A 25,725-nucleotide genomic window follows, 5' to 3' on the forward strand; every position below is an offset into this window, starting at 1 on the left:
ATTTCCAAGTTTTCAAACTGCAATTCACATTTACTTCCCCCACCCATGTATTCAGGGTTTTGTACCTTTGTTTAGGATGAGCTGTTTCTTTGCTTTGCATGATGACGTGTGCACTGTCCCCTGAGGAAAATGCCTTTGACATTTTGGTAGAGGAAAGAGTGTCCAAGTGACAACTTCAAATCTGAGTAAAGGCAATAAGCTGCAGGCAAGTTGCCCAACTTCCACATGACGCACTTCATGATGGCTCTAAGAGGCTGAGACTTCCTTGAGAGAAGACAAAGGACATAAGTTGCTTGTGAAGAGTGCTTCATTAGCTTTCCTTGGAGGATGCTCAGAGCAAATATTGATAATGCCATTGTCATTGATAGTTCACTGAAGGAGAAGCATTTGTACAGAGCATCCAGCACCAACAGTGAGATCATGCATCAAATCAGACCTAATTACTGTCTGCAGTTTTGGAACGAAGAGTTGCATGACTCAGATGAGGAGAGAATTCCTCTCTAGCTACTTATTTCTCTCGTAGGGAAGCACAGGGCAAGAGGCATATAAAATGTATTAGGTTAATTCTGTAGAGAAATTCTTTTGTCATATCCACTCACTTCAGCAAAGAGAAGTCCAGAGAAACAGCATTTGTACTTCAGACACCTGCAGCATGTATTCTATAAGTCAATACTAGACCTCTCTGTACACACAGGAGGATAGAAAAGTTTAGGTTGGAAGGACCTCTGAAGGTCCTCTCTTACCTCTCCCACTCCCCACCTCTGCATTCAAAGCAGAGCACTTGACCTTACATGGGGATGCTCAGGGCCTTGTCAAGCTTAGTTTTGAAATTCTGTCCCATTCCATCCTTGAAGCTATTCAAACCTGACTGGACACACTCCTGGACAAACTGCTCTGGCTGACCCTGCTTTGAGCAGGGGGTGTTAGACTAGATGATTTCCAGAGGTGCCTTCTGACCTCAACCATTCGGTGATTCACAGAGTCCACAGCTTTTCTGGACAACCTGTTAACTGTGCATGTGTGGGGCATGCTCTCCTGGAATTAGACCTGCAGCAGAAATACATCTGTTCTATACGACAGATGTAGCCAATTTGAAATTAGGCCTAGGAGCCACAGAACTTATAATACAAAAATTAATCTTCAACTGGAAATGTCAATAAAGGAAAAAGGAAGCAGATAAGTTCACTCCTTTTGCAACTTACAATTATCACGCAATTCAGCATAGGGAAAGAACTTTAGTAACATTAGTTGGATTTCATAGTATTTTGAAGAGCATTTGAAGGCACAAACATTTGATTAGAGAGGCAGGAAAGAAAATTACCAAACCTCAATTTATTATGAACCTGAACAGGCACAATCTTCTCACCACCTAAAGGAAAGAAAATTGTCATAAACTTACTTTTTTTATTTTCAAGGCTCTATACGGTTGGGTTTGATACTTCATAGAGAACGAAGATGACAGACCAGTCCAGTCAGTCCTTGCTCTTTGATATGAAAAATGAAATTGTAAGCAGAGAAGACAAGATGCTAGATGGAGAGAAATAAAGACTAAAGTTAGGAGATTACGTATGGCAACTACCGTGCTAGCATTAAATAAAAGCAAAAGGCAAACAGGGAAAAAACCTAGCTAGCAGACACAGAATTAAGTAGCTCCAGCTGAGGGAAAGAGAAGATAAGTGAAATAGAAAAGGGTCTCCCAGTCTAGTGAGGGACCTGTGTTTAATATCAACCAAAGTAGTTTATATGTACCAAGCAAGTCTCCAGATGGAGGCTGTACTTTCTCTGCCAAGACAATTCTCTAGGGCAACACTGGATGAAGTCTTCTCAAATAAATAGATGTGAAATGCTACAAGGGGAAAAAAAAAAAAAACCAAAAACCACCCCAAAATGAACTTCCCTAACATTCTCTTTATAAATTAACTAGATATTTTAACTCCCCATCTCTTTTACTTTTTCTGGCACAAGAACCCCAAATACAACACAACACATCCATCCATCTCACAAAATGAAAAAAAAAAAAAAAAAAGTGCATTTCATATCAGATGCTTTGCGTCAAGCCTGCTAAGGCTCATAAATCAGCTGTCTTATTGCCCTGGTCATTTCAACCAACGTCTGACCCTTTTGTTAACTCATGATTTATAACTGGAAGTTACTTTTTTTTTTTAATGCCAGATTTATAAACTTTACTGTGCTTGGTTTGATATAATATCCATTTTGTACACCAAGCTATAAGACAGTAAATTTATTGTCTATGAACTGTTACCTTGAAAAATTACATCAATGCAAAGTGGTTTCCATTTAGAATCAATGGGCAATAAATTCATTGGATTTTTTTTTTTTGAAGGGGGGGGAGAGAACATGATGATATTTATGAGGTCATGAGCGGCTATATAACGGGTGAATCTGGGAGCAGAGGCAACAGTCAGACAGGAGTTCTGAGTTACAGGGGTAGACAAAGACAAAATATATTCAACACAGCAACGATGCATAAGCTGGTATTCTGCTGTCTCATTATTATCGGCTTCTCCTATCCTCTCTCATCTCTCCCCATCATCAACGCCAGTGAGATGTCTTATCAACTCTCAGGTAAGAGTCTTTTGATTTTAATGGTCATAAAGCAGGGGCTAGAGCAGCAAAACCAGAAGAGAAGCAGGTATGCCTTCCAAGGGGCCTTTATCTGTGCTGATCAGCTGTAGAAAAAGCAGGAATATCTTCAGAACAAGAGCAGCGCAAGTGACACCATCCGTGGGTGCTAGTCTTGTAAAACGGGGAGGTTAGATGCCCTCAATATTTCTTCCTGCTGCTTTGAGATCCAGGAGGCAAAGGTATCCGAGCCTTCTGGCACTGAACGCAAGCTGGCATATACAGTGTCTGTCTTTGAAGCAGCATTAGTAGGCATTGGGTAATTTAAAGAAACTTGGCTGTACGGTCTCTCCTCTTGCTACACTTTAAAATGAGCTATGTTTAACTGAAGGTGTATTTAAAAAGGGGGAAACCTACTGCAAAGATTAATGCAGTCCTACTTAGATCAAGAACGGGCAAGTCTGTCTTACACTACAAAAATAGCAATGTATTGAGCATGCTATTTGTTTGCACTAATGCACATTCCATTCAGTCCAGCAAAAGAATAAATCTTTGCTTGAAAAAGCCCTCCTCAAAGTTTGAAATTATACTACAAGTCAAGACTGAAATGGCTCAGTAAAAATGCACAACAGTCTGGAAGGTTACGGTCATCAGACCTGACCTGTGCTGGAACAGTTTCTGAAATGAGTTCTGGAAGAACAGGCAAATCAAACCCAAAGTTATTGCATAAAACTGACTATTAAAAAATGGCTGTTCTTACCTGCTTTGCAGGTGCAACAGCTATCGTGCTGGTTTATAGATATCTGTCATTCCTAGTTTGCTTTGAAAACCTTGGACTCACTAAGCCAGCATCTTCTCAAGCCTTCCACTATGTAACTTGCATTTACAGGCAGCCATGACTCAGTATGGATAACATCTATCACATCATAGGGTGAACAAGCTGGCTCTAACAATTACTGCATTTGTTTGAAGATGTCCATTAGGCTTATTAAATCTTCCTTGCTAATATAAAGAGTCTCTAGGCTGGGTAAGATAGAAGTAGAACTCTGTATTAAAGAGGGTGGTTTTGGGTTTGGTTTTTTTTTTTTTTTAAATCTCAAAGCAAATTTACCTGCTAACACTGCTCTGAATTAAAAAATAATACAAGGCTAGAGATGTGAATTGTCTACACATAGCACAGGGAAGTTACAGTATTCTTATTCGGTCTTACATTTAAATCCCCACTGTCCTTTGCAATTGTCCTTTCGTACAGTGAACAAACTAACAACGTGGATGTCCAAGGTCTTCAAGTTCTTGATCTTGGTCCAAGCTTTTGAAATGTTGGGGGATTATTTTCAGCAGTTTATTTTCTTATATATTTCATATTGAGGAGCTATAAAGTCTCACCCATCCCTGCAGGTAAGAGCAACTAAAACTCCATAGTATTATCTAAAAGTACAACTACAAAACAATATTCATCTATACAACTAGAGTTGCATAATAGCACCCTCTTGTAGCCCACAATTTTGAATGTCTGCTATATATTAGCAAAGAGGAAATTTACTGCTCAGATTACAAAAGCCTTATTTACCTCAAGTATAACACCGCTAAGGGCTCCTGTTGGCAACCTTCCTCGGGGTGGGGCACGAGCTAGTTACAGAATTCTGAATTCTCTATGCACATACAAATTAATTCCATCAGGTATCAGCAATCTGTTGTTTCAGAAAAAGTAATAATATCTGTACTGATACACACATTAAATGAGGGAGATGACTGAAATACACAGAGAAGCATAGCTGCCAAAATAGGCTTTAAGACTTCTTACATTTATTCCTGCCCTTCCCCTAATTTTATTGCATTTAATTGTCAGGAAACTGAGCAGGTTAATAGGCCTTGAACAGGAAGTTTTGTCTTTATTCATAGAAAAGCTCCAGCATAGGAAGTAGTTGATAAAGATGTGGACTAAAAAAAAAAGAAAAAAAAAATTATATACACATTTGGGTTGTCTACAGCTGGGTACCAGAACGATTAGGTTGTGAGTTCCTCAAGCAATGGGAGGGGCTGCTGTCGGTCAAAAAAACTTTCTTAAAGAAAGATCTGCCAGAGAAATGAGCATCTGAGATTAACATCAGGAAGGTATCTTTTCTCACAGCTTTGGAAGGAAAAACAAGACCATCTATCCCCCCTTTTATTCATTAAATGAGGATGGATGACTGGTGATTTCATGATAATCTTCAACAGGTGGGGCCAGCAGACCTGATCAGAAGTCATCCGAGACAGACTGAAACAGGGATTCAAAGCAAAAGACTCTTACTGTATGTCTGTTTCTGTCATCTCCCATTTGCAGCTGATGAAGATTCGAGATTAAATCCAGAGCGGTTGGGCAGCCTAGGAAGCACTTCCCTGCTTCAGTTTCTGCCAGAGCTCTTGGGCACACTGACTGAAGACAACAAAGCAGGTGAGGATTTACAACAGCAGTTTATGGGACAGTGCCCATGATTTGCATGTCCAGCTTCCACAGATATTGTGCCCCGACTTGTGGGTATTTACTGAAATACAGCATTATGTGTAGGCAACAGACAGCTGTCATTTAATTAACTGGGACCTTGGGGAAACCTGCCGAGCAGCCATGCTTGCAGCTCAATACTAGCAGGAAAAGTCTCCAAATTAGTTTAGCAAAACCTTTGTATAGCAAAACCGGGGCAAGGCAAAGATTGGCCTAGAGGGAGCTAGCAGACAAAATGAAATAGCACAGTCTCTTAAAAACCATCAATACTTGCAGAAAGTGCAGAATCAATAGCAATAGATGTTTTGGGGGGCAACAGACATAACAGATGCCTGCTGAAGAGGACTGTACAGCTTGCATCTGCAGAGTCCCAGATCCTGCTGGAACTGTGTGCCACAGGAAGAACTGGCTGTGCTGCTGCAAAAGGGTTTTCTGTCTGTTCCTCTGAACATACCAGTTCAAGTATTCTGCTGGCTATAGTATTATGGTACACAAGAAAGACTTGTGTAGGTTCACGGTTTCTAAATGGTAAAACATTTCATTATGTCTCCCCTCTACCAGGTCTTAGTCCCAGCAGCTACAACCCAAGGGAAAATATCAAAGAGGTAAGTAAATGACCATCTGTCACTGAAACAAGAAAAATAAGACTCCACATTTTAAACTACATGGAACCGTTACCGAGACATCATTTAAGACCCACAGACTTTGTAAACAGTATAGACTAAAGTATGCCACAGTGTTCCTGAAGCTGGAATCACTTAGCAGTTAGATAAGCAGTGGAGGAGAAGAAAAAAAAAGGGGGGGGAGGGGAGAGAAAAGAGCAAGTAAACCACAGCATTCCATTCTAAGACCCCCACTTTTTCCCCCCAGAAAAACAGCTTTCTAAATAAAGGCAAATTTTCAGCTTCACCAGGTGAGGCCAGCACATTAACCAGTATTACCTGCATGTCGTTTCTCCCTGACACCCACTGCAACATAGGCTATGCAGTATTATCAGATTTGTTATGAACCATTAGGTAAAAGGAAAACATAATTCCTGTTCACTTGTCTGCTGAATTAAATATAAAGGCAGAAGACGGGGACTAGTTTTAGTGCATCATCTAAATCAGAGGGCATGCTGGGCAGCCATCTCTCCTTCTCCCAGTCAGAACACAGGGCTGGGTGATCAGCTGGGGCAGCAAAGAGCATACTTTCCCACTGGGAACATTTACCATCCAACAGTAACCTCTCTAATGCTGTTTGACTACAGACTTTCTATGGAAATCATCCTCGAATTGCTTTGCTGGGCCGCTTCTTGACCAAGGACAGGAAACAGTACAAGAAACGTGGGAATCTCTCCGAGTGCTTCTGGAAATACTGTGTGTAAACAGGAGAAGAAACTCTCCCTGACTTTGGTTGCATAATTTATACAGATGTCTGAAAACATGTATATAGATTTGCTTGATTTAAAATGGGAATGAAGAAACATGAAGACAGCTCCTAACTTTAGACTCTACACTACTTGGAAATTAATAAATTCTTGATGTTTTGCAATTATGCTGTGAGCAGTGTAGTATTTTCTTAGAGTTCAGTACTACAGGAAGACAGTATTGGGACAAAGAGATAAATATGCAACATGAAGAGAACTCAGGCAGGGGAAGCAAGATTCCCATGGGGTCCTGTGAATCCTCCCTGAAGAGAGATGCCTCAACTGCATCCAAGTCCAGAGGCAAGAGGACTTTTTCCTTTGTCACTTGGTCAGCTGACGTAGGTTGGGGTGCCAGGAAGAAAGGGTCATTGCTGCATTCCCTGATGATGCTGAGCCGGTGAGGGATGGCAGCTTAACAGTGCCCAGACCCGTCCTGCCAGCCATCCCCAAAGCACCACAAAAACAATAAGCATGTGTTAGGATCAAGCATCTGCTCCCAATACCGCTGGAGAGAGTTAACTGTTTCTCTTGGTCACTCGCAAAGACCCACAAATCTCTTTCTTTGCAGCACCTTGCCTAGTCCCCAGCTGCCCATGACAACAGGATTGCCTGTGCATAGCACAGGCTTTAAGAATTGTGTCTGATTATCATCAAGCACAGCATAGAAGGTAAACATTATGGTTGTCAATATCAAGGCTTTACACTCAGATTGCAGGGTCAGTGGAGGTAAACAGGGATGACATGACTTAAGAGATTCTATGACTGTGACCTGCACTTAATGTGGCTGCACACACAGATGCGGGAAGGTGATACACGGACATAGATCACAAGCATTACTAGGGCAAGTCACCTCCTGCTTAGGCACTCAAGGGCAGTGAGATTTGTTCTCCTGAGCCACCACATGGTTTTTATAATGTAATTGTATCTTGGCTCTAAAGTAAGTGAGGGAGAAGACAAAAGAGCAGCTGCAAAAGGGTTCCAGTCTGGCTCCTTTGTATGCGGAGTACCAGCATTCTCTCTCAATCCCAGGCACCTCCTGATAGTATCTGCAATGAATAGAGCTAAAGAGTCAGGAATTGTCTCTGAGGGATGGCAATCTTGATAATATGCACAAACAGTCTGAACTGTGAAGCCCTACCTTGTTCAATACATACTTTGCATAAATCTTGGGCTAATCAAGGCTCACAGAAAGCTTGAAGTAAACTTCACCTAACAGTGATACACATGCTACATTGATCTCAATAATATACATCATAAATCTCTGACTGTGCTGTTTAAACAAGGGCTACAGGCTTGATACAGCTCGTTCACTTCACATAAATTCTAAGACAGATGAAGCCAGCTATAACAAAGAAAAATGTCCTTACAAATGCAGAGCAGCTGGATGCACTATGCAGCTACTTGAAATTTTCTGAACATTGATCCTTCTCTCACACAATGGAGCAAGTCAGTGCCTGTCTGGAAATTACTTCTTTCCTGCCACCTCATCAGTCAATAAGAAGTTGTAAGAAAAGGCTTCAAATTTATCTACATGAATAACCATCTAACATAGATTTATTTCACAGACAGGGAAAGGTGTAGAGCCTACAAAGACTGGGGAAAAAAAAAAATCCCACTTAAAAAATTGCAAACATAAAGCAAAATAAATAAAACCACAATCAGTAATAACTGAAAAATATTACATGTATTAAAAAGTTCACTAGCCATCTATATAAGAGAATAAAGGAATGAAGAGAGCTGTCGGATGGTGAGGATGGAGTCAAGATGAGGTATTTGAGCTATAAACCCTCAAAGTGTTTCAGCTCTCAATACTGCAAAAATACTTGCTAGCAATTATGGCATCTAAAGAAGAAATACTCAAGCAACTTACTGTGTTCAAGCCAGGCCAGAGCACAGCAGCAGGGGCTAGGGGAGGAATTCAGCTAATTCTAATCTAGCAGAATTTCAGCAGAGCCTGAAAATTCCAGTCATACACAGTCCTTGCCTCTGGTAGGTAGGAGTTCAGACTGCATCTTTGGACATGACTGGTAGTTCTCAAAAAGATGACCATTCGAGACCCTGTTGCACACCCAACTGCCTCCTTCCTGAAGAAAAGAAATGTTTAATGGCAGATGCCAGATAAACTCAGTTCCAGGGCCCAAGAGCCCAGAGCCCGGTCAGCCCATGACACAGAAGGGCAAACTCTGCTTCTGCCCCATCCCGCTACAACCTATAGCTACTGCCAGCTTTCAGCTCTGAGCTTTTCCTCTCTTCTGCAGGCCAGACAAGAAGGCTGGAGCTGCCACAGAAAACTGAAGAGATTGTAGGAAGAGCTCTGGCAGCCAGGCTGATTGTCTTTCCACTGGACAGGGCAGAGCTTTTGAAGCGGGCAGAAAGGTGCAAATGCAGCTGAGGAAGTGAGCCGCAAGCGCCCCGTCCATGCCAGCCTGAGCCTGCCTGTAATGGTTTCAGGCAGCAAACTGGAGCATCAAACGGGAGCCAAGCAGGCAGACACCTGTTTGAGCTGCACAGAAGCAGTATGTAATACATACCCTGAAAGTTAATGAAACCGTGGAGCAAACCTACTACAGAAAAGCTACGGTCCCATTACTTTTGCAATTGGAGTAAGCATTACAGGTCCAATACTTACCCCTCACCACCTGCCCAAAATACAGAAGTACATCATTCAGCTCACCTTTGACAGCCACACAGAGGTGAAAGCTACAGATTTTTAACTGTGAGCAAGAACTTCAGCTGACAGGAGGATGACGTATTGACAAACCAGTAACGTAGCTGACATTGCCTAGATCTCTGAATAAAAACATAGCACCACCTTGAACTTTTTCATTTCACAAGCCTATTCACTTATCCTCATCATTTTTGGACCAAAAATACCTAGATAATTTGGCTCACATTTGTAAGTATGTTTAGAATGATCAAATCATCCTTTCAAAAATTAATAAACCATCAGCAAAAATATATACAATATTACCTTCGAGATGCCTGTATTTCAAGGAACTGCATCACTTACCTTGCCAGAAGCACCTTTAGTTACATACTTATCTAAGATTACTTCTCTCTTCCAATTTTAATAAGATGCTACATCTTTTGTTTTGTACCTTGTACTCCCTGAAGTGACTTTGCCTTTCTCCCGCAGGCTTCTTTAAGCACCGTTGACCACACTTCTCTCTAAAGTCCCTTAAAGCAGAAAAAGATGAGCAAATTGTTTCTCTGCAATTAGTTAAGAACTTTATTGCTCTATGAGACACGCCTGTGAATCAAACCTCTGAATTGTTTCTTTGTACTTCCTCTAGAACACAAATTTTAGCATGGTGGGGCCAAAACTCCTAGGATGTTTATTCATTACCTTTTCTAACAAATCAGCACAGACAGAAGCTTTAAATCCTGCATGCTAAACTCCAACAGCTTACACATCCAAATACAATCCTTTACATTCAAAAGGTACTTGCCCTTCTTTATGGGGTGCAATTAGAAAGGAAATAACATGTCCTGAAGTGGGCAAGGTAGTGAGATAAAAAAAAAAAACCCAAACACAAAACGCCACACAGAACAGGATGAATGGCTGCTACATGACTGTTTTCACTATGCCCACAACCTCAACACTTAAGTACAATCAGAAAAACGTAATAAATATTTTCTTAGAGGTCTATTTTCTAGAAATTACCAACAAAAGTAAACACACATTTGAAACAGTTCTTTGCAGCATATTTTTCAGTTTTATTTATAAAAACAGAAGCTCCTTTAAAGTGTACAGTTAAAATCACAATTGTAAATTCAACCACAGCTGAATATTATTTCAATAAAATATTCCTATCAACTGATGTAAAAATTCATTTGATGTGATTTAAAACTTGATTCAGCTGGAAGATAAACTTACCAATACATTACTCGTTCAGCGAATATTTATCGCACTGTAAAAATACACTACGGTCCCTCCTGTTCATAGCAATGCCATGAAAATATTTGCACATCAACTAATCTTTTAAAAACATAATTCTGCATTTATGAATACAACAAAAAAAAATTGCCAGTGAAATCCACCATGGGTTTCTGAACTCCTGATGCCCCCACAGGGGGCAGTAACTGCATCACTACTGTACTTGGGTGTTTTCCCTTTGATCACCAAAAAAGTGACCTTCCAAGCAGCTCTAAACTGTCTGCAACATTTTAATTATGCCAGGCAAAACAAAGTCACATAAACAAAATAGCATGTCCAAATCTGGCTGCAATATTTACTCCATTGGTCTTTCAGATGAGAACTGGATCTCACTTCCACTACTCCAGCAAACTACAAAGACTGAAAGATTAATATAAGCTGAAGTAAAAACTACCACTTCCTGAAAACCTACCGAAATGACGTCCTTCCCAAAAGGCTTGATAAGGCATTTGATTGCAAGTTGTTGTGGTTCTAGTGGGGTAAAGAATAGCTTGGGAAACTGTTTTTTTGTCCTAAACTTGGTTTTGCAGCCAAGACCGTTTGCGTATTTTGGGCAAATAATTTAGTTTCGTGGTCACACAGGGCACCGATTCACCTCTTCCTTCCTCTTGTATTCTCCGCCCATACCATAATTTTTTCCGTAACCCGGGACTACTGTAACCCCAGACAAGGAATCTTGCACCTAAGATTTAGCCAGGATTACAAACTTTGAATTCAAACTCCTAGGCACATGCACCTTCATCACATATGGTCAGAGGGTATGGCGTTCACAGCACTACAAAAACCATCTAGGATTTCTGTGATATCTATGATCCTACTGGGCACAATAATGGGTGGTACAAGAAGGGTTAACACCTCCAAACAATAAACACATGTAATATGATCGGGTTTCTAAGTACAGGTCAGAATCTTGAACACTTGTAGCAAAGACAGCACAGGATACAGTAAGTGAAGATCCCCAAATTATACTCCTGGATTTGGTATGAACTGGGGGTACACATCTGTGCAAGTCCTTTGCGTGTCTGCCTCTTTTTATACACCTGGGATAATGATAGTCAACTTTTTGACATGTTTCCAGACCTACGGATGAAAAGCGTTATTCAAGCGTTAGGTACATATTACCATTCTCGTAAACTAAGTCCCAGTGTTTTATAAAATGGATGACACGTATGCCTGCTAAGACATGGCAAGCCGTCTCATTTTTATACTCGGGAAATAAACAGTGGAAATAATGTACAGCAAAAGAGTTTATTATCTAAACTTTCCTTCTGGCTTACACTTTTAAACTCTTCTGAAGGAGACAGCCATCCTTACCTGGAGTATTCAAATTAATCTATTTCACTAAGTCTCAAAATATATTAAAGCACTCATTTTAATTTAAGCACAGCCAATTAGAATGGATTCTAGTGCATCAGTCTAATTTGACAGTTAAGTTAGTTAAGAAGCTTCCCAATTAAGAGAAGAACCTATACACACAGCATCTTGTTACAAGTTTTAGAGCAAATATTTTAGGTGGTGTGGCTATAAAGCAGAATACCGTACTTGGAAAGTGCTGGAATAAGACTAGGAAAGGTATAAGGTATTGCCCACATTTTCCTACTTGAGTACATAACTTGCTATATGTAAACACCTAGCAAAGTCTCTCATTTCTAGAAGTGTTTAAAGTTCAAACACAAAAAGTGCTGAGGGTGTGTGAACCTCTGCTGATTTACAACACAAGAAAAAACAAGTTCAAGCTGAAAAAAAATGAAAGACTAATAATGAAATGCAGCTTGAGAATAAATAGAAAGCAATAGGTATAAACAGAGCAGGCAAGCATACTGTAAAAAAAAAAAAAAAAAGAAGGAAAAAAAAAAATCAAAAGAACAATGCCTGACTCAAATTCACCTTGAAAACTTCAAAATTCTGCAACAATAACTTTCCTTGAAATAAGCTTTAATGACAAAGATTGCCACTGAGTTGATTTTAAAAAGTAACAAAAACCTTTAGATAAATAATAGTTTTCCTTCAATGATCTGCAGATCACAGTATTTTTAACTTACTCAAAAACTTGAAGCTTACTAGTAAATGAAACTGAAAAAGTGAAAATCCTTCACATAGCAGAAAAGGAAGAGTTACACAGAAGAAAAGGGTGAATAATGTGTTACATTCTAAAACTCTTTGTTGAGAAGGCTAAGGTGATTAATGACACCACAAGGAAAATCTGATTACATTCAGCTTTCGAAAACAAAGGGGAAATCAGACAAAATCTGCTAGGTGTTAGTGAAGTGTGTCCTGTTTGAAGAGCACTTTGAGACATTCAGCTTTAAGCTAGAAGTATTAACATGAGAACAAGTCCTTTTACATGCTGAAAGAGAAAGCAGTTACCACTTTCTGAACAACAAACTCACACTATGCACAAACTCATTTTTTGTCCATGGATTTCAACAGCCAGAGACTCCATTACAAAGAAAGAGGTTAAAAATTGTACAGCAAGTCAACAGTGATAAGAAATGATGAATATGTGGTTTGATGTTCAAGTTTGGCTCCACAACATGTGACTTTTCAAGAAAGCAGAAGAAATGAAGCTCAGCCTCTTTTTCTTTTTGGCATCACCACAACAAAAACAAAACAGGGAAACAAAGTTTCCTATTAACTATGTCTGGATTCAACTCATCTAACTACTCTAATACAACAACAAAATGAGGATACAAATCCGCCTTACAGAGTGCTAGCAACGTAAGATAAAAGATTGCATGTAGCTACTTGATAACTAGACTCTAGTGCCATGATAGAGAAGGTTTTCCATGTGTCTTATTATTTTATTATAAAGCAGATCCTGCATAAGGAAATAACTTCTGAATTGTTACTTCTTTTTTTTTTTTGATTGCTATTTATAATTTAATCTCTAGCAGATTTGCAAACCAGTTACCCTCAATCAATTTTAAACACCTATCCTGAGAAACACAGCTTTAAAAGCAAAAGCTATAAAACAACTTGGTTCTAAAACATCATGAAAAACATAGGGAATAGCTTTGCTTCTTTTCACTTCAGTTTGGTTTTTTGATGGGCACAAGCTGGCGAAAGGCATTTTGATGCAGAATAACTTGGCTAGTTTTCAGCTGCTCATTAAAAAGCCTGTTGGACCCTCGAACCAGCTACTGTGATTTTAGAGCCTCACAGTGTTAGGATCTTCAGTTTAGACCTTTAAATATTGAACAAACAAAAATGAAGAGGACTCCATTGTAGTTTGGTTGCAATGCTGTTTTCAACACATCTACCTTACATGGAGAGTAAACATGCTCTGATCCGTTAGGCTGATCACTGTAGGTTCTTAACCACTGCATCTTTTCAGACTCTTACTTGCCAAGTTCAAACAAACAAACAAAACCCAAACCCAAACCACCTTTGTATTTTGCTCATCATTGAGCAACCAAAAGTTAGAAACATCACCCATTCTGCGTCAAGCCTGTGAGGTCAGGAAGGGAAACGGCCTCCCAGTGAAAGATCGTCTTCAAAGTCATGCCAGGAGTGGAGGGGTAATGGAGGAAGATTTAGTTTCACATGTGCGACTGCTCATGTTGGGAATAGATAGCCAGAAAGATTCACCACTAGTATGCAGCAAAGCCAGAGGAAAAGACAATGGGAATTACACTAAGCAGTTTTACTGACACAAGTGCTGATGTCTTCAGCGTTGCAGGAGCGGAGGTGATTTTCCCTTGTTTTCCATATTGTCAGCAGCCATTGCAGCCTCACAACTCACTCCCCTGATGTCACATGTAACACAGCCCTTTAAAAAGGAACAAGAACGTAGTAATTTAAATTCTCCTTTTTATGAGTATATTTCAAAGAGTCAAATCCTGATAGCATGATACGTTGCAATCTCTTGAAACCTCTAGCCAATGGGCTGAAATCTCTCTAAAAGCAAAGATCACACAGGTATCTTATTTTCAGAAGCAGGTACTTGCACCTCCAACCTATCTTGTCTCGAGAACGAATTCTTCGGTGAGTGGAACATACAGTTTTAGCTTTGAGATAAAAAGGTACGTGCCTTCCTTGAATTTGAAGGCCTAATCTTTCAGCTTTATAAGCAAGCTGCTCATTAAGGATTTGGACTGCAGGCTGAACAGCAACAATACCGACCAACAAAAAAAGGCTGAAACGCCCGAGTGTACTGACAGACCAGATTTTTCTTGTTCTTGAGAAATGCTATGATACTGAAATAAAGTATTAAAATAGGAACCCTGTCTTTCTTTCTACTGTCAAAAGCCTGGTTGCATTTGCAAAATGACAATTTATATTGGAAACATGACCTACTGCTTAGGAACCTTAGATAGTTTCAGCACCTTAGATATCAAGTATTTATATTTGCACACCAATACATCTCATAACATTTGAGATGTAAACATTCAACAGAATTTTCTGCAAGACCACTGGACTTCATTTTGCTATCTGAATCAAACACACGGTCCTAACCACAATAGGGGACATAAGATTTTTATCAACAAGGTATTGGGAAAACAAAGGCTAATTTTCTGGTCTTGTTCCAGAGCCAAGGACACAGATTTCTCAATTTTTCTGCTCTAAGAGTAAATACCACAGCTTATAATGCCACATTTGAAAGTCCTAGCACATAGAGCATACAGTGCTATAACAGACATCATTAGATTTTTCTGCTGCATGAGTACATGAATGCAGCCCACTCGGCCTTGAAATTTTCTGTACAACTCATCGCTGGAACTCTAGATTTTTGTGGGCCTAGTTCTGCCTCGCTCTTTTCTTCTCCAGAGCACCTAGGAACACTTTAAACTGATTAAGACATTCGCTAACACATACGACTATAAATCAGAAGTAGTTTATCAGAGTGCCCAAGAGTTATACCAGATAAAATAATCTGGCATAAGATACCAAAATTCTTAAAGAATGAATCCACCTACAAAAAGCCAGCTATTTTTGTGTTTCTTACTATATGCCTGAACCTCTTCTGTGATGATGAGCGTTTTTCAGTTTGCTAAACACACTTGCTCTAATCTTCACTTATGTCCCGGTGTTATATGCTATTCAATCATAGCAACCATCAACTTCATAAGAAAAAGAGCAAAAGACCTAACATCAACAGAAAAAACATCACTAGATATGGACTCTTCTGTGACAGCATGACACTACTCCCATTCATCCAACAGTGTGACTGAAGGAACTTTGCTACAGGTGGTTCCTACATTTACAAGTAATAACCACCAGTGACCCCAACACTAGAAGATTGCATTGGTTAGAAATGGCACTGCCCCTGGCTAGCCAAGGCACGAATGAGCTGCTGATTCCTTTCACGACTCCTTACCTGGGTGCCGATTTGCAGTGGGACAGTCTGGGTCCGGATCCATGTATGAACCTCTGCAAGCTCCTTCTTTTGCCCGTCCGTAAACCAAGGCTGCTGCTTTTGCATGACTGTCAGCTTCTCCAGATCCTCCTTTAAAACTTCCTCTTTAATTCTGCAAGTAACAGACATCTGTGAACACAGCTGTACTAAATGAAGCAAGGCAGGCACTCAGTACAATCACCCTGGGAAAGTCTCTTCACCAGGATCTATGGCTGAAGTCTAGACAGCATCAGCAATTGACAAGCAACTATACTTTGTTATACCTTACTTGCTTTGTAAGGCTTCTTTCAACACTGGTCTGTGGGGGGGGGGGTTTGTTGTTTTTGTTGGGGTTTTTCAGGTGTTTGGTGTGGGTGGTTTTTTTTTTTGTTGTTTTATTGTTTTGTGTATTTTTTTTAATGTGGAATCTCATTACAAATCATATATAAGCTAATTGCAAGCAACTTCAAATAACACCTAAGTATTTTTACCCCTTTGTGCGTTCAAAGTACAGGACAATAACCAATCCCCTGTAACACTTCAGCAAAAAGGTTACATGTTACCATATTTTAACTGATAGTGGAAATGGGGAAAAAATAGACAAAAGGAAATAACCAGGGCTTAAAATGCACAAACACTAGGTTAATACACCTTCTTGGCATTTTATTGGTATGTGTGCTCTTTCCATGGTCTCGTTTTTAATTCTACAGCTCTATGCACAATTCCAAACTACATGTCAGAAACTGTTGATGTTTTCCAACCTGTTTGGCATTTGGTAAGTCATTAGAACTCGCTCAGGTGTGTGATCCATCATCACCCAGGCTGACTCATGTTTGGATTTATGAGCTGTCCCTTTTTCTTCTGCTTCCTGATTCTTCTCTTCTTTGGAAGCTTCAGAAGAATCATTACTGGCAAAATACTTGCTGCTTTTCCCACTGTCTGCTGAGAATGACCATGAAAAAAAAATGAATGCAGATGCCTGAGAAATCCTAGTAATTCAGCACAAAAAAGTAAAAGAACACGAGTGTATTCTTGTGAGCTAGTTCTGTAATACAAACACAGGTACTCCCAGATGATTGCTCTAGCAAGTGATTAGTACCTATTGAGAATTCAAAGATAAAGTGCATTCTATTAAGTTTCTTAAGTCCTCCAAAGCTCTTTTCACTCTTCTCCAAATTAATTGGCTCAACCTCTCTGCTTCTGTTTCAAGAGGTCCTGCTCTAGGCAGATTTACCTTTACTCAAATAAGATGCAAGCCAGTATCTAATGTAGACAAAAGTGATAATGAGCAAAATGAAAGAGTCACAGGTTACAGGAACAGCTTCTTAGATTCCCATTTCCAACTACAGTGACTGAAACAAACGTGGCTTCAAACACTGAAAGCTGGTAAAAAGTAAAGACTACAGATCCTCTTACAGGGATTTCCCATTCCCCTTACAGTATCTTGTTATGAATTACCAACGTGTTAGCAAGCCATCTAGCACATCCAAAACATCCAAATCTCAAAATTCCCTACCTGTGCCACAACCAGAAGTCTCATTGGAGCCAGAGCCTAAAGAAAAAGATAGAGCTGATCCACTGCCTGATGCTGCTGAACCTGTACCCGACTGGGAGTCCTCGTACCGTGGGCGGTCAGTAAATTCACTAGAAGCACAATGGCTAGCACTGTTACCACTGTCTTCTGGATTGTTGTCCTGGAGACAAAAATCAAAACAAACCCATCCATGGAAGTTACATTTAAGTTTGAAAAAGGAAGTTCATGCATTTACTGAATTTGACACATGTTGACTAAGTTCTCACATCAATTCAATATGTTTGGAGTTTCTAGCTCTGAAAATGAATGGTGGTCTAGAACTCAGGATAACACTCTTCATGGGTGAAAGCAACAAGCATCTGGACTCTAGTTTACTGGTTTCTGCTGTAGATCCTTCCCCACTGGGTCAAGATATTGTACTGTTGCATTAAGTTAATATTTTCTGCTGACAAGAGAGCAGGAGTCAGTTCCCTTCATGTCCTGTTAGATGGCATGAAGCAGCCACACACATCAAGCAATGGTGCACTACAGGGAAAATGAGAGAGTCTTCCCCTGATTCACTGTGTGAAGCTCACTGCTTCAGCAGCTACAGGTACACCAACTCCCCTTTCAGGACCCTACCCTGCAGTTTCAGCTGATCCAGCTTTTCCAGCCCAATCTGGATTCAGGAGCCAACATATTTTTCCTTGCCTGCAGAGCTCAGATTCCTGCCTCTGAGTTTACCGCGGAAGTTGGAGAGGCCTTTTCTATGCCCATGTATGGAAACCGACCCACACGGATCCCTGTTCTTCGTTCATTAGCTGCATCCCTGGGAGACAGAGGGAGTAATTAGAAGCGTATCTTCCCTTTGTTTTGGTTCTCCACAGAGACTGTGGGACTGGGTGAAAAAGGATGCGAATTGCGCAGCACTAACCAAGTTCCACATGCATAAAAGCCCCAAACCCAAAATTCCGGCTGACAATTTAATTGAAAAGGCTGCTGCCAAAAGGGTGAGCAGAAGTGGCTTGTGGCAGCCTAGACCAGATCTCACATTTCTGTCATTTGCTAAGTGCCAACACTGTACTGTTACAAGTTCCACGGGCGCAAGTATAAACAGCTTTCTCCACCTCCTGTGCTATTTTTGCCCTGCAGTCTACATAGCACAGCCACTGGGAAAAGCAGCTAACAAAATCTGGTGACCCTGAAACACAGATCATCATCACTGGTTTTGGTGACTGAACACCATGCAAGTCAGAGTTTCTCCTTTACATTAAAATTTCATTTTACTTACACATTTAGCTTCTGCATGTGCTTTAACATCAGTACTAATAGAAAGCTCCACAGGTTTTGGCAGCTCTTCTTGAAGCAAGTTCAGCTGAAGTGGGGAGCTGCTCCGTGAGCTACTCAGCAGTAGGGCCTGGTCATGCTGGCCCTCTTGCTGGTCCTCCATGGATGTGGCAGAAGAGGCTGGAAAGGGCTGATCCACAGAGTGCGGTGCTATTTGTGATGGAGCAGGAGCAGGGGCTGGAGGTAGTGTAGTGCATGGATATGAGGAGGGGGAATAAACATACTGGGGGCTAGGAAGAAAGACATATTGAGGCATCTGAGCGTATGTGGGGAAATTCTGGAAAAATACAGCCATAAACGTGCCTACGTTTGGGGGATAAAGTGCTGAGCATGACTGTGCTTCGTAGCGTAGTTGTGCCGATGACATGGACTCAGGTTTTAATGAGTGAAGGGCAAGCTCCTCTCCTACAGAAGAGGCTGGAAAACTAGATAGTGGATCCGAATAGACAGGAAATCCCACAGGAGGAAGGGCATTCATACTGGACGAGCTCAGATAGGACACTTCTGAGGGAGAGAATGACTGTTTCTGAATTGTTCTCTTCTCACATGGAAGACTATTTCTATTTTTACTAGAAAAGTGGCTATCTGAGGACTGTGTCTGAGGTTTCTGGCGCTTGAATTTTCCATGTTTGCCTTTTTTCCAGCTAGCTGGGCTCATCTGCTTTGAAGGGGAATCTCCTAAGGAGGAAGAAAAATAGACAGATTCACTGAAATGACAGACCTGGGGCAGGGGGAAAAAAAGAAAGAAAAAGACAAAAGAGAAGAACATCCAGATAATTGAGTGCGGCTTATTTGGAGAGCTGACTTTCTTCCAGATAATTATTTTGTACACTACAGTGGTGGATTTGCTGACATATCTACAATATTTTCCTTCGTGTCACCAATTTTCTTATCAATTATTTTGGCTTATCCCAATCAGATCTTTTACATTCCTTCAAGGCGAGGCAATAAACTACCTGGGATTTGCAGGGTTGATTGCAATAATTATCTGCTTTGTGAAAAGTCTAAGACAGCAACATCCAAGATGGAGCAGACCTTCTGTGTGGGCAATGCTGTTGTCAAGCCTTGGCAGTTCAAAGGAAGCATTCTGTTTGCAGCCAGCATAAGATGCTCGCTAAATCATGCGAAGGAGAACCACTGCTAGGTTGGTCTTTGTAAGTCATTGTCCTGGTTTCAGCTGGGATAGAGTTAACTGTCTTCCTAGGAGCTGGTACAGTGCTATGTTTTTGAGCTACGTATGAGAAGAATGTTGATAACACTGATGTTTTCAGTTGTTCCTAAGTAATGTTTAGTCTAAAGTCAAGGATTTTTCAGCTTGTCATGCCCAGCCAGCAAGAAGGCTGGAGGGGCACAAGAAGTTGGGAGGGGACACAGCCAGGACAGCTGACCCAAAGTGGCCAACGGGGTATTCCATACCATGTGATGTCACGTCTAGTATAGAAACTGAGGGGAGTCGGGGCGGAGGGATCGCCGCTCAGGAACTAACTGGGTGTCGATCGGCGGGTGGTGAGCAATTGCACTGTGCATCGTTTATATATTCCAACCCTTTTATTATTACTGTTGTCATTTTATTAGTGTTATCATTATTTCTTCTTTTCTGTTCTTATCTCAACCCGTAAGTTTTACTTCTTTTCCCGATTTTCTCCCCCATCCCGCTGGGTGGGGGAGAAGTGAGTGAGCGGCTGCGTGGTGCTTAGTTGCTGGCTAGGGTTAAACCACAACAGTCATCTACTAAATCTATTTCTCAAGGCTGCTGCCTACCTTGGCCACAGGAATGTCTGTTGTTACTTCTGCTCCCCTGTTGAAGGTAAGTCCTAAATGGAGAGAGCAAGATCCTCTGGCGGAACTTGTCAACGTAGTTCTGCTCCTCCTTTTGAGTGTGGGCTGACAATGTCTCTTTTGTTAGGCCAATTGGCTTTAAGTCCTCAGGCACCATAGTGAGACTCTGAGCATTCACAGGAGGCAGCTCAATTTGTTCACTTCCAACAGTAGTATCCTCCATGGTAGTCACTTCTTTGAAGAGGGAAGAAAATAAATCATTCTTTGCTCTGGCCTTCTGGTGTGAACTCCCACAACACACAGAAGGTTACACAGAAAACAATCTCATCTGAGCTACTGAGCAGATACAGGCTGCAGAAGCAGCAGGGAGAAAACACCCTTTACACTCAAACATAGTCACACTAACATCAACTGAACAAATTACTTTGCATGGTCTAGAAAACTTCAAATTCACTTTCAAGTCACAGAGGCACTTCTTTCTTCATATTTTCTTAGTACAATAGCAGTTAAATACTCTTTTTTATGCTTCTTTCTGCATTAAAATGAAGTAACACTGGCCCACTAGTCATTTTTATTATAATCCTCAATGGCCAAAAGCACATTGTTGTGTTTGAGATGTATGTGATGAAGTTAAAGGGGAAAGGAAATAGTGCACTCTGTTAAAACTAGGTTTTATTAAAATACTGTAAAAATTTCCAGGCTCAAGTTTTCTTCAAGTATCCCTGGAAGTACCTTAATTATATTTCAGAGCTCATATTCATGCGAACATATCTTAAATGGACAAAACTTTCTCAGGGTCTACTTCAGTTTGAAAACATTGTGTAAATTTAAAAATCAGTGAGTCAAGTCAGTGTTTTGCGAGTGCGAACAGTACCTGATTCAGGGTGTGGGACATGCACTATAGTGCTGCTGTAACTGCACTGGCTGGTGACAGACACCACGCTTGGAGCCTTGTTGGACAGGGTCAGGTCTGCCAGAGGAGCTCCCACCATGCCTGTAGTTGTCTGATCTTTCAGTGTCTCTTCCCGAACAGCAGATATTGGAGTTTCGGAATTAACTGCTGAAAGCATAGCAGTATCTTTCGGTAAATGATAACATTTCTACGTGGAATTTCATTCCAAGCACTATGCTCCCAATTCATCACATCTGACTGGTTCAGAAACAACCAGTAACTATGCAGACTACTAAAGACAGTCTTATATACAAATAAATGTAACATTCTTATGCCAGTGCCATGTCAGCACATACTAAACACGGCATAAAATGAGTGAGCAAGAGAAGATACATCTAGCAACAACAAACAATAGTTCTTTTGACACATTCTACATTCAAAGACTTAATATTGTAGGTTATGCTTAATTGTGATATCTAGACAAAGTAAGCAAATATTTACCACATAACCAAAATATATGTGCTGTTAGCATGACAACACTTTAAAAAGTGGGCATAAACCTTGGAATGTACAACAGTGGCATATAAAAAATAAAATAAAATAAAAAAAAAAAATCAGTTGTTGAGGTCCTAATTATAATTGCCAGTATACTTTGTGTTACCTTCCAATGCCTCGACTTCCTGCTGACTTTGCTGGCCTTGCTTGTCATCTTCTGAAGATGACGATGATGTATTTGCAGAAGATTTACATTTCCTTTTCATTGCTGGAATACTGCAGCTCTCTAGATATCTGAAATAAAAGCATATCACAGGAAGCTCTCCCCACTTTGCATTTTTTCCTCCATTTGGAGAGACAAACATTTGAGCAATCCAAACTGGAGATCCAGGGGTTGTTAACTAGTATTTCAAATTCACTGCAGGAAGCTCTGGACATATATCTGCTTTCCAAGGAGTATTTTAAATAAAAACCTATCAATTACTCTTAAAAAAAAAAAAAGGGGGGGGGGGAAGGAAAAAGATGACGTTATCCACTTGGTTAAAAAATACTGACATCTTATAAATTATATCAACTTTCTGTTTTATATGGATGTTCTCAATGCGTATATTGAGAAGACATTGACATATTAGGCCCATCGAAATTCAAACTGCTATTGCATCAAGGGTGAAACTAGCAGTAGATAAATGTCAATAGCTGCAAACAGAATCTTAGGCCCTAAATTCTTCATTACTGTGTAATTGGGATTGACTGAGCATTGGGATGGATTGCCCAGAGAGGCAGAAAACTTTACAAACAATCCCAAATTTATCTCACAACTCAAAACTCAGACAGTTTAGACCAATGCTAACTGCTTGGATATTTACCTTCCACCAATTAATCTTAAACTTGTATAACTAAAATTGCTTCATAGTTTATTACCTGATGATACTATCAACACAATTGATCTGCTGATAGGAAGGAACACGTGGAGCCTTCTTTGAATCATCATAAAATGCGTTGCCTGGTTCTTCTGTGCTATCACTTCTCAATGTCTGAAGAAAACAGGAAGCAGAGTCCCCCTTCCCTAGAAAAGCAGAAATCCTCAAAGAATCCTCTCAAAGGCATCTAAACACTACCCCCACCAAGACACACACACACACACACACACACACGTATGTGTATATATATATACTAGGATACATATATATGACACAAGGATATATGGCTTATGACAGCACAGCTCTCATTACTAAGTTATTCTGCATTTTCATCTTAAGTCACATGTTTTGAGGCAAGGGAGGTAGAAGGTGAAAGAATGCCTAAAAAGAAAAAAAACCCCACACAACACCTTAAACATCCACTCAAAACAACTAGTAAACACAAAGAGAACAGCATAGAAAAAAAATATTGTATTTAAATTGTAAACAAAGCTGCAATCAATATTACTCTTCTCTCAATTTATACATCACCGAATCCAACCTGTTATTTAAAAGTAATTTACAGCTTTTCATAGCATAGATACACTGGTCAGAGTAGTATCGACATTCATAGTGCTGTCTTCTTATCAACAAGACTAGGAGTTAATTATAATTTTCCTAGACAGTATCACCGCACAAAATGTTTTAATACAGATTCCTGTATTTGAGGAAGCATCCAGGTTTCTCCATATATTTGTGCTAGGTACTAACTGCAAATAATGTGTGTTAGCATACTATTAAGTGCTCACTAACTAAACCACTACTTCAGTGGGAAGTGGGGCAGTGTTTTCCAACCTATGGATTGTTTCTGCGAGTCCACATAAAGTAACTAAGGGAAGCTTCCACAGTAGACTTATACTTGCTACAAGCAAGTCCGCATTTTCACTAGAAAATGTTAAAATAAAAGAAGTCTAATAACCTAGGAAGAGACAGATATGTTCCTCCATATCTCAGGGAGCAGTTAAAAAGTTAATGGATCTGCTGAGGTTTTTCGGGGGTAGGTTTAGGTTTTTTTTGGTTGGTTGGTTGGTTTTTGATTGTTTAAAAACCAAAACAAAACCAAACCAAAACACTTCCCACATTTAAGCCACACTAAAATGCTATCTTAGAGTTCTTCAGCATAACACCAGCTAGCCATACTCAGGGCTATAGACCTACAGGAGTTCATGTTACCTTAAGGATCATAATTACATTAACTTACCTCCTAGCATTTCTGAGCTCACAGCCTGTTCATTTCCATTCTGTGGCTTGCTCCTTGATGCAATATACAGCTGCTGTCCCAGATTCTTTATTCGGTTGACATCTGCACAAACTTGTTGCAATGTCATCTTGAGATACGTGAAAATGTGAAGTCAGAATAAAATGAATAAAGAGAGGCCATAGGAGACCATTAAGATGGGCTTGTGTTCTTGTATTCTCCAAACTGAAAGGGAGTAGACTGTCAGCCTAAGCCTGGTATCTATTGGTATTTGTAAATTTAATGAATCTAATTATCATGGTTGCTTTAATTAAATTGATAAAGCTCAAACACCCTCAGCATTTGAATGTTTTAATACTGATGCAAGCCTTGAGAGTGGGAATAAGCTGATGACTTACCCAGGAGAGTCACAAGGAAATTGGGTAATTGCAATGCTTGTTTTAGGACAGCACTGTTTCCAGTCTTTTCTACAGCAGTCTACACTGTACCTCTAGTGGCCTTTTTAAAACAAAACGGAAAATCCCAAGCAAACAGAAACCCCTCCACATGCATCAATCTTCTTTCTGGTTGCATGGTTCTTCCACTTTTTTTCTCTCAGTCCACTCGTTCTTTGAGAAGGCTGATCTTAAACAAGTCTTCAACTTACTTTAGTGAACTACCATAGTAGTTATCTGCTCATTTTAGTCAGCAAAATTAAGAGCAAAAAACCCAAAAGCCAGCATTCTATAATCGACCAATTTAAGTACATTTAGCTTGAACATAGCTGTTTCTTCCCACATCAGTAAAATTCATAATGACTAGTGCATATGTACACAGTAAAAATTGTCATTTTTGAAACTGTATTTCCACTACTCTGCAGGCAGTGACACATTTATAGACTTACTGGTTCCTGTATTTCCTCTGCACAATTCCCATTGGAGTCACTTGAAGATGCTATGCTGATATAGTGCTCATAAGAGCCATTGCTTCCAAGGCTTCCGTAACCACTGGAAACATTGCTGTGAACTGGCTGAGGAGAGGGGAAAAAAAAAATAGTAATTAAAAAAATCACCCTCTCAGAGAACAAAAATAAGGGAACAACATACTTTGCAACACAGAACTTTAAGTAAACAAAGAAAAGTAAGTGAAAAGTCAGTATTGCTCTGAGCTCTATCACTCGCTTAGGAAAAATTCTCTACCATGCTTAAAGCTGTTTCAGGATGTAGATTTATCTTTCAACATAAAGACTTGGCAAAGGTGTCAGACAAAACATTTTTTTCTTATCAGGTGGGCTACCCAGAGCCATATTTTTAATGCTGTCACACAAGCCTGCCTCCATTTAGAACTTTCCTTTCAGACCTTTTAAAAGATCATCCCCAAAGTAGTCTGCTAAACAGCCAAGTTTCTTTAGCCTCTCATTCAGAAGGCCAGACAGTGTTTTGAAATTCTTTCATCTTCTTTACCTGCAGAAGCAGCTTGTAAATTTGTCCTTGCAATTCCCTTATCTCTTTCTCAACACTGCTTGTTTCTTTTCTTCTTGCAGCAAAGACATCTTCATTCAGAGGGCTTCTGGAGAGAGCCAACAAAATACCACTATTAATTTTAATTGGATGAAAAAAGGTAGCTATAAACAGAGTGGGAACATATCCTTTTTTTAATTATCATTATTTTATTTTGACTGCTTCGCTGAATCTACAGAAAAGGATGTCATTTGTTCCACTAGCAGCTCTGCTAGGGTAGTGGGGCAGTGCTACGAGAGCAGTGCTTCATGTGAAGCCCCAGGGAAGTCAGTACACCAGCACAGTGACATGAGTT

At 40.1% G+C, this 25,725-nt stretch overlaps 2 protein-coding genes across 18 annotated transcripts in view; one reads left to right on the forward strand and one right to left on the reverse strand.

Annotated features, from left to right (window-relative positions):
• The window catches only part of PER3 (period circadian regulator 3), a 46,598-nt gene that overhangs the window by 11,474 nt on the left and 9,399 nt on the right, over positions 1 to 25,725 (reverse strand). For 6 of the 17 annotated variants that reach the window (XM_030017255.2, XM_041124307.1, XM_041124313.1 and 3 more), the window contains 12 exons: positions 25,374 to 25,479; positions 24,815 to 24,940; positions 23,935 to 24,061; positions 22,696 to 22,840; positions 21,941 to 22,068; positions 21,262 to 21,447; positions 20,370 to 20,621; positions 18,553 to 19,286; positions 17,265 to 17,442; positions 16,510 to 16,690; positions 15,731 to 15,881; positions 10,867 to 14,182 (listed from right to left, as the gene is read on the reverse strand). In XM_030017255.2, coding sequence (XP_029873115.1) covers positions 14,081 to 14,182; positions 15,731 to 15,881; positions 16,510 to 16,690; positions 17,265 to 17,442; positions 18,553 to 19,286; positions 20,370 to 20,621; positions 21,262 to 21,447; positions 21,941 to 22,068; positions 22,696 to 22,840; positions 23,935 to 24,061; positions 24,815 to 24,940; positions 25,374 to 25,479 — 2,416 coding nt within the window. In that variant the 3' untranslated portion in view covers positions 10,867 to 14,080. Of the gene's footprint in view, positions 1 to 9,574; positions 9,654 to 10,866; positions 14,183 to 15,730; positions 15,882 to 16,509; positions 16,691 to 17,264; positions 17,443 to 17,903; positions 18,091 to 18,552; positions 19,330 to 20,369; positions 20,622 to 21,261; positions 21,448 to 21,940; positions 22,069 to 22,695; positions 22,841 to 23,934; positions 24,062 to 24,814; positions 24,941 to 25,373; positions 25,480 to 25,725 lie in introns of those variants that run through there. The other 11 variants (XR_005932673.1, XM_030017256.2, XM_041124306.1 and 8 more) reach the window with 11 other exon arrangements.
• On the forward strand, positions 2,009 to 6,601 carry UTS2 (urotensin 2). The gene is made up of 4 exons (XM_030017299.2): positions 2,009 to 2,586; positions 4,910 to 5,020; positions 5,630 to 5,673; positions 6,318 to 6,601. Exons 1-4 carry the CDS (start codon positions 2,379 to 2,381, stop codon positions 6,432 to 6,434), a joined length of 480 nt encoding a protein of 159 aa, XP_029873159.1. The 5' UTR covers positions 2,009 to 2,378; the 3' UTR covers positions 6,435 to 6,601.

The sequence above is a fragment of the Aquila chrysaetos genome, chromosome 6, assembly GCF_900496995.4.
Source record: "Aquila chrysaetos chrysaetos chromosome 6, bAquChr1.4, whole genome shotgun sequence".
Classification (NCBI taxonomy): domain Eukaryota; kingdom Metazoa; phylum Chordata; class Aves; order Accipitriformes; family Accipitridae; genus Aquila; species Aquila chrysaetos.

What these genes read in the sequence shown, in the direction of transcription:
- UTS2 (XM_030017299.2), top strand. Translation starts at nt 2,379, where the DNA reads ATGAGCGGCTATATAACGGGTGAATCTGGGAGCAGAGGCAACAGTCAG. An exon ending in GATGTCTTATCAACTCTCAG is followed by an intron (nt 2,587 to 4,909) that starts GTAAGAGTCTTT and finishes TCCCATTTGCAG; the next exon opens with CTGATGAAGATTCGAGATTA. An exon ending in GACTGAAGACAACAAAGCAG is followed by an intron (nt 5,021 to 5,629) that starts GTGAGGATTTAC and finishes CCCCTCTACCAG; the next exon opens with GTCTTAGTCCCAGCAGCTAC.